Source organism: Aegilops tauschii, chromosome 5 (genome assembly GCF_002575655.3).
Source record: "Aegilops tauschii subsp. strangulata cultivar AL8/78 chromosome 5, Aet v6.0, whole genome shotgun sequence".
Taxonomy (NCBI): Eukaryota; Viridiplantae; Streptophyta; class Magnoliopsida; order Poales; family Poaceae; genus Aegilops; species Aegilops tauschii.
In genome coordinates this window covers 372,031,142-372,039,434 of record NC_053039.3, presented here as the reverse complement: position 1 = coordinate 372,039,434, position 8,293 = coordinate 372,031,142, and the positions used below count along the sequence as shown (strand labels likewise).

The window sequence follows — 8,293 nt, the reverse complement described above, 5'->3', positions numbered from 1 at the left end:
CCAGGCCACCCCTTACCGCTTGCAGGATGGCAAGCAGTACTGCAGGCGCCCTGACGACGTCTCGCTAAGGCACATTCCGGAGGTTCAAGGACACGAGCTGTAGGCGGATATCCACGGGGAGATTGCGGGCATCATTCTTTACCACGCGCCCTCATGTGCAAGATGTCCACAACGGATTCTGCTGGGCCATGGCACTGCACGACAGTGTCGAATTGGTTCGGTCCTGCGAGGCCCGCCAGCTCCACGGAAAGCAAATTCACCAGCTGGAGCAGGGGTTCCAGACGCTCCCACCCCCGTCGCCGTTCGTGGCCTGGGGGCTAGACGTGCTAAGGCCTTTTCCCCGAGCAGCCGGTGGCTACCGCTACCTCTACATCGCCATCGACAAGTTCAGTAAGTGGGCGGAAGTGGAGCCTATGCGCACCATCCCCGCAGGACCGGCCGTCAAGTTCATCAAGGACCTCGTGAGCCGATTCGGTGTCCCCAACCGCATCATCACTGGCAATGGTTCCCGGGTTACAAGCAACTTTTTCTGGTCATATTGTGCTAACCTTGGAGCGCAGATGTACTACGCTTCGGTGATGCACCCGCGAAGCAACGGCTAGGCCGAGCATGCCAACAAGGTCTTTAGGGGCCTCAAGACTAGAAGCTCCAAGAGGAGCCTTGAGGCTCGCGGCAGGGATTGGCTGGACGAGGTGCAGTCTGTGTTGTGGTTCATCCGCACCGTCGCGACTAAGCCGCCAACAAGACCCCATTCTTCCTCGTCCATGGGGCCGAGACGGTCCCTCCGTTTGAGATCAAGTGTGGCTCCCCACGGGCTTGGCACTCCACGAGGCGCGCCAGGATGCCGCGCGGGGGACCAACCTCGCGCTCGGCGAGGGAACCCGACACCAAGCCTCCCTCCGCGCCACGAGGTACCAGCGGGCCTTGTGGCGTTACCACGGCCGCAACACCCGCTCCCGGACCCTTGAAGTCGAAGACCTCATCCTGAGACGGGTCCTTCCCAGAGAGGGCCTTCACAAGCTCTCGCCCATGTGGGTGGGCCCGTTCAGGGATGCCCGCATCCCCAGGCTTGGCGCCGCGTGCCTGGAGAAAGCGGATGGGTTCCCCATGCGGAACGCTTGGAACATCCAGCTCTGAAAGTTCTACCCGTGACACTCTCACATAATAATGAGTGGGGCTATACACGCCCGGAGCTCCCGGTGCACTGCCCCACGGCCCCCCGGGAGCTCCCGCCCACACCCCAATGGAAGCCCCATGCTCCGAGCTGACGGAATGGTCGAACAGCGACTATGCCCACGCCCAAGTGGAGGCCCCATGCTCCGCACTAGTGGGAAGACTAGCCTAGGTGCCGGACGCGGCATTTTCCTTTGCTTTGTGTAAACTATTTGCGATTTTCTTGAATAAAGCTTAGAGTTCTCGCGTACTTTTTAGAAAAGGGGTTGAGGTTTTTCTACAGTGTTTTTCTTCCTCAAGCTTTTATAAGAGCAGCAACGGCTGCCTGACACCCGCCTCCCGGTCGTCCCGCAAGCGGGGGCTGGGTCGGTGTATGCGTTTAAGTCAGCCCGAGCACGACTGCTTCGGCCGCTGGCCTGCCTCAACGCGCACCTCACCAAGACTTTGGTGCCTGAGTCCTTGCACGACGCTCTCGAGCGAGCCAGCAGGCTCGCGTTACCGAGGTCCCTAACCTCAGGGGTACCCACCTCCTGGCCTTGACTGGGCATCGCGGCCCAGCATAACAGTGATGATCGACCCTTGCTCGGGGGCTGCGGGTGCAGAATAAGTAAAGGGAAGGTGGCCTAAGGGAGTACAACGTTACTTCATACATCATGAGGGAGTTTCCTCCAAGTACTTTTACATCCCCGCGGGGTTACGTTCAAAATGTCACCAGGAAAAGAAAAAGGAGGGCGCTCTAAGGAGAGGCATCATCATCATCGCTGATGGCGGCCCCATGTTCCTCGGCTCCATGCTGATCCTCGAGGCCATCGGAGGTGAACCGTGTAATCAGGTCATCCACATGGTCCTCCGCCCACTCCCCTAGTGCGTCGTGAATTGTCCTGGGGACGGGGTCGATCACGGCCTGGAAGTCGAAGTCGGGGTCTGAGCGAAGAAGATGGCTGAAAACACGCGTCGACGCCCGAGCGAGGAGGTCACGGCTTTCCTCGTCAACAAGCTGGCGCACTTTCTCTGCGCTCCCTTCAAGACGCTCCACGACCCTGGTAAAGAAGGCGAGGTAACCGGCATCGTCGGGCATGAGCGGGCTGGAGACGCTCTCCTTGCAGATGGAGCGTAGGGCACAATTTGCCCGGTGCTCCAAGTCTTGAAACAACACGGATTGCGTGTGTTGCATACCCCGAGCCCGATTCGCCTCATCTGTCGCCCGCTCCACCAGGGAAGCGACATTCGCCACTTGCTGATAAAGGGAAGCTAGCTCGGCCTTGGCTGCGGCTTGGGCGTCGAGAGCAGCCTTCTGGCACTTGTCCGCCCAGGCCAGCCACTCCCCGAGGCCATCGATCTCGGCCTTCAGTTCATTGCGCCGGGTGTAGAAGAGGGTCTCCTCAAGCTTCAGCTTCTCACGATAATCCTTGGCAAGGTCTTGGCGGCCCCCCGCAATTCCCCCGTCGATCTCCGTTTGAACCTTCGCCTCCCGAGAGGTCAGGGCGGCCTCAACGGTCATCACTTGGCGCTCCATCATCTCAAGCCGGTCGCGCTCCAAGTCCTGCTCCAACGCTACCAGCTCCAACGCCTCCCCTAGAGCACGGAGCTCCACTTCGCGGTTCGACAACCCTTCCGCGGGAACGGGCGCGATGACTTCGCGCTCCCGGGCTTCCCGCTCCATGGTCATGACGGAGGACACAAGCTCCTACTCGTGCTTTTTGGCGGCCTCAGCCTCTTCGAAAGCGCAGTTGCGGGCTTCTTTGGCTGTAGCGGAGGACGCCTTGTCCTTTGAGCGAGTGGCTTCATGCTGGAGGTGGCTAAAGTTGACACCTACTTCGAGCCGGCGCCACTCGCATGCCAGGCGCTGATGCTCGGCCTCGAGGTAAGAGTCAACATCGCCAAGCTCTGCTTCGAGCCGGTCCAGCGTGCCCCTCGCGTCCTGAAGAAGGCCGTGCCGGACGGCACCGCAGCCGCGGCCACGCGCGAGCTCCCGCGCTCGGCCAGGGCCCCGCTCCATGCCCCCGGCCGTAGCAGAGGCTCTGGACGGTCCGGCGGCATCAGGTGCGAACCCAGGGCCAACCGTCCTGGCGCCCACTTCCCAGGCCCGAGGCATGGCCCAGCGCGAGCCAGATGTCAGGCCGCTCATCAACTCACGGCGGACCCAAGTTCCGCCACGTGATAACGGGATGAACGGCGACGCCACCCATGTCAGCCTGGCGTTGCCCCTGTCGAAGGACACCGGGGACCCGGGGTCGCGAACCGCCAGGGGTCACCTCGTGAGGAGTGTGACTTCTCTAGTGTGCGTAAGCTTGACCGCGGGGCACTTCGATGCTTCGGGGAGTGGTGATGGGAACACCCTTGCCCCTTCACTTGACAGAGACCTGAGAAATAAGGGCTGAGGCATGCTTGATGAGCAGAGGTCAGGGAAAGCAGAAGACTTACTCATCGGCGGCGACCCACTTCCTTCTCTTCAAGGTCCGCGGGGCGAGTTGGCGCCGGCCTGAGGAGGCGCAGGACATAGGGGCTGGCGCCGCGAGGGGCACCTAGCCTCCCCGCGACGCGAGGATGGCCGCGTCCCCAGGCAGGGGACCACCACCACCGTCCAGAGGCGCGGGGGCAAGGCGGCCCGCGACGGACGGTTCAACGCGTCCGTCAGTCGCTACCAGGGGTGCTCCGCCCTTGAGACCCTCAGGGGCTAGGAGCACCAGGAAGGGGTTGTCACGAGGCCCCTCATGGCCCTCGGGAGGCAGCCCCCACTCATCGAAGCGAGGCATCCCCCTGGCGAAGTCTCTCCCGTTCGTATAGTTGTATAGGGGGGGTCTACCATCAGGAAGCACGCCGGCTCCCCCGCCGGTCAACAGGCGGAGTATCACACTCAGTGTGTTGGGGGGCAGGGAGGTCTCCTGGAGCCTCATGGGGTCTTCGCGGCCAGTGAAGGTCCACATCAGGCGAGAATGGCGCTAGAGTGGAGCAATCCACCGCCGGACGAACTCCCTCACCACCATCGCCATCGTCACACATTCAGCCCTCAAGTCGACCAGCCTTGCAGTAACCCGCGCGAGCCTGGGGTGATGAGCCTCTCGTGCGCCCATCCTGAGCTCGGCATCGCCGGGGAAGACGGGGTTTGAAGTAGGGGGCTGTGCTGGGATGCGTCGATGTACACCCACTGCTTCCGGAAGCCCTCCGCGTCTGGGCGGATCTTCATCCTAATGCCCTCACCCGCTTTCTCACCCACTGCACGGAGCGACACACACCCGGAGCATCGCTCGCCGGCGGTCAATTGCAGGGGGAAGAAGTGGCGAAGCAGTGCCACCGAGGGAGCGATGCCCACGAAGGCCTCACACAAGATGCCCACGAAGGCCTCACACAAGAATGTGAAAAAGCGGATAGGAGGGTGATGGATTCAGGGTCAAGGTGCAGCGCGTGGACCTGGTAGTGCGACAACACGGTGTTGAAGTAGTCCGAAAACGGGGGCAACAAGCCAGAGAAGAGGGCGTGAAGGTGAAGGGAGACGGTGGTGGCCTCCAATTTGGTGGAGGGCAAAGAAGCAAGGCAGATCGTTGTCGCCTTCCACTCGTTGAATCAGCCGCAATCACGGGTAAGAACTTATCCAACCCTTCGACATTGATCATAGTGGACCGGCCCAGGGCGGGTTCGGGCCCCATTCGGCGGTCCACTGCCGCCGTGACCCCGCTCTTCTTCTTCTCGCGGGCCATGGCAACGCAATAAGTCCGGGGCGGCGCTGGATCCGGCGAGCGAGGTGCGAGCTTGCTGGGGAAGGAAAGGGCAGAAGACGAAGGCGAGGTGGAGCAATGATGGCCCCGCAACGGTGCCAGTCTTTTGTCAGTCTAGACAGTTGCCGAGGCGACGTGGGGAAGTGGAGGCGCCCGCGTCCCGTTGTGCTCCACGCGTCAAGCCTGGCCCGTAGGCGATTGGGGCCCACGTCACTTCGCCCTTCACTTCTTGCCTTCGCTTCGAAGCCAAATCGAGCGCGCCTTGGGCCCCGGGGCTACTGTCGGCGTTCTGGGATCGAGGGTACCCAGACTCGCCTGCCTACGGCCCAGGGCGTGGCCCCATCGACTGCCCGGTGCGGCCCATCTACAAGACTCTGCAAGCAAGACCCTCGTGAGGGCCCCCGGCCTCGTGAGGCGTATGATGCCAAGACCTCCTAAGGGGCGGCTGCCCGAGCCTGCCTCCAGAGGAGCGGAGATCATTATGCAGGTAACCCGCCTCACGAGGCTCGTGATGACGTGAGCCATGACGACCAAGGCCAGGCGAGCGCTAGCGGGCGTAGAGGAGGACAGTTTCCTCTTTGGTGCGAAGGAGGCAAGGACAAGCGCGGGTTCCCGAGGGATCCCCCAAAGGTTTCCATTCCGGTGCAACGAAACCGAGACCACGAGCTCGGCAGGACGGATGTCATCGCAGAGCCCACCACCGCGTCATGGCCAGAAGCTTTGCAGGCGAAGACCACCTTTCGTCAGGATAAGATGTACTTCTTGTCGCCTTTCGAATTGGCCAATGTGGTATTCCTTCCTGCCTAAGTTATGAGGGAAGAGGACCGGACCTAGTATAAAGATAGGCTAGTCTCCTCCGTAGAGAGGGGGTCGATCCATTCTCATCCACCGAGCCCTCGCGAGGCTGCTCACCCACTGTACTGGTTCATCCTCAACCTCCCCGTGAGGCCAATCCAGCACAAAGCAGGAGTAGGATCTTACACCGCAAGGTGACCCGAACCAGGGTAAACTGTTGTGTCCCCTCCTTCCCCTTCCCGCACGAATTCGACGAGGTCAAGCCATGAGGAGATGAGCTTGAGGCTGCGGCTAGGCTAGATCTTCGTAGACGCTCAAGAGTTCGAACCTTGTTGGGTCCGCGGAGCCCCGATTCCGACAGTCACTTTTTCTTGGTTCTTGTACTATACCGCACTTTTTCTTGGTTCTTGTACTATACCGCAACAAACTATTCACACGGCAATTTATTCCAATGACCATGGCAAATTTATTGCATTGATCATGTCAATATATTTTTTATTGACCATGGCAAAATCTTAAATGGTCACACGGAAAATTGAGCACGGAAAATTTATTGTATTCATTTTTTGCCATGATGTTTTTTACCTGAATACATTTGTTGAGTTCAATTAGGACAGGTTTTTAGCTATGTTTGTGCCATGGCAATTCCAATTAGCTTTCCTATTAGCTATAAACTATTCATGGCAATATTTTTCATATTATTGTCATATCCAATTTATAAGCTCTTGCACTATGTATTGAATAAACTAATTTACATGGCATTTTTTTCTGCATTGACCATGGCAAATTTGTTGTATTGACAATGGCAAATTCATCACATGACAAATTTATAAAATTCCATCAAACTCGACGATTTGCGTAAATCTTCATAATTTGTAAGATTTTGATGGAAAATGAATGAAATTATAGTTGACATGTCTATTACAAGTGGGTTTCTGTTAGCTATAAACTATTCATGGCAATATTTTTCATGTTCTTTCCATGTTCACTTTTATAAGTTCATGTACTATGTGCTCAATAAACTAGTTTTACATGGCATTTTTTGCATTGACCATGGCAAATTTATTTTATTGGCCATGAAAAAATCATAAAAAATCACATGGCAAAATGATAACACTTGTTATTCCATCAAACGTGACAAATTGCCACATAATTGTTAAGATTTTGATGGAAAGTATGTGAAATTATAGTTGATATGGCAAGTACAATTAGGTTTCGTATTAGCTATAAACTATTCATAGCAATAGTTTTCATGTTCTTGGCATGTTTATTTTATATGTTCCTGTACTATGTATTCAACAAACTATTTTACATGCTATTTTTTGTTGCGCTAACCATGGCGAATTCATTTGCATTCACCATGTAAAATTTATGAAAGATCATAAGACAAATTGATAGCATTTTCACTCCATTAAACACGACAAATTCCACAAATCTTCATAATTGTTAGGATTAAAATAAATTAATGCTCACTTGGCAACTCTTTTCTTTCAACACACATGGCAAATTAGTTTACCATGGCAATCATATATTTTCGCCATATTTTCCCACCGTTCAAGTTGCCATCGTACCATTTTCTAATATATCTTGGTAAACTTATATCTTCGAGGATCGTACCCTTTTAAATTATAATGTCACATTTTTTATACATTTACTGTACAACAAATTGTAAATTTACGCCTATGTTCCTTTTTTATGTAAGTTTTTTCCATGGCCTTTTTTCATTTTTTTAGCAAACCATGGCACCCCCACCCCCTTTCAGTGGTATGGCATTTTTCCCAAAAATGTTTATTTGTACCGGGCCAAAAGCCCGAATAGGTGGTCGCGCTGGAGGCTCCCTAGAGTGAACGCTCAACAGGATTGATCTCGGAAACCTCCTGTAGGTCGCCTGCGGGGGCAGATCCTATTTGGCATTTCAGGCGCCCATTACTGTGCATTTTGCCGGGCGCCTGAAGCCTCCAAGCTAGTCCGGCCCGTTTAGCTGTTGTTTCTTTCTTTTTCTTATTTGTTTTTTCTGTACTTAAATTTCGTGAACTTTTTTCAAAATTGGTGATTTTTTTTAGAAAAATTATGAAGTTTTTTAAGTATTGTGAACTTCTTAATAGAATCTATGACCTTTTAAAAAAATTGGTGAACTTTTTAAAAAATCAATGAATTGTACAGAAAGCTGTGCAAAACCGATGATTTTTTTCAAACCGCTAAACTTTTTTTTCAAATTCGCTGAAACTTTTTACCAAATACTTGAAAAAAATTAGTTCATGATATTTTTTTCCTTTTTGGCCATTTTTCCTATTTTTTTTAGCAAACCATGGCACCCCCCCCCCCCCCCCCCCCTTGAGTGGTATGGCATTTTTTCCAGAAAATAACTATTTTTACTGGGCCAAAAGGCTGAATAGCTGGTCGCGCTGGAGGCTCCCTGGAGCGAACGCTCGACAAGATTGACCACGGAAACCTCGTGTAGATCGACTGCGGGGGTAGATCCTATTTGGCGTTTCAGGTGCCAATTACTGTGCATTTTGCCGGGCGCCTGAAGCCTCCAAGCTTGTCCGATCCACTTAGCATTTTTCTTTTTCTTGTTCTTATTTGATTTTTTCTGTACTTAAATTTCC

General features: G+C 54.3%; 1 protein-coding gene across 2 annotated transcripts; it reads right to left on the bottom strand.

Moving 5' to 3' along the window:
• Window positions 1–1,797: 1,797 nt before the first annotated feature.
• LOC109751309 (uncharacterized) lies at window positions 1,798–6,190 on the bottom strand. 2 transcript variants are annotated; one of them, XM_020310200.4, is made up of 2 exons: window positions 3,598–6,190; window positions 1,798–3,550 (listed from the first exon to the last, which is right to left on the bottom strand). In XM_020310200.4, the coding sequence occupies exon 2, from the start codon at window positions 2,840–2,842 to the stop codon at window positions 1,910–1,912; it is 933 nt and encodes a 310-aa protein (XP_020165789.1). In that variant the 5' UTR covers window positions 2,843–3,550; window positions 3,598–6,190; the 3' UTR covers window positions 1,798–1,909. The 2 variants fall into 2 exon arrangements, with proteins under 2 accessions (XP_020165789.1, XP_020165790.1); XM_020310201.4 differs by having other exon boundaries at window positions 1,798–3,536.
• Window positions 6,191–8,293: the final 2,103 nt, after the last annotated feature.

Coding starts and splice junctions, on each gene's coding strand:
- LOC109751309 (XM_020310200.4), bottom strand. CDS start 2,842: ATGACCATGGAGCGGGAAGCCCGGGAGCGCGAAGTCATCGCGCCCGTT.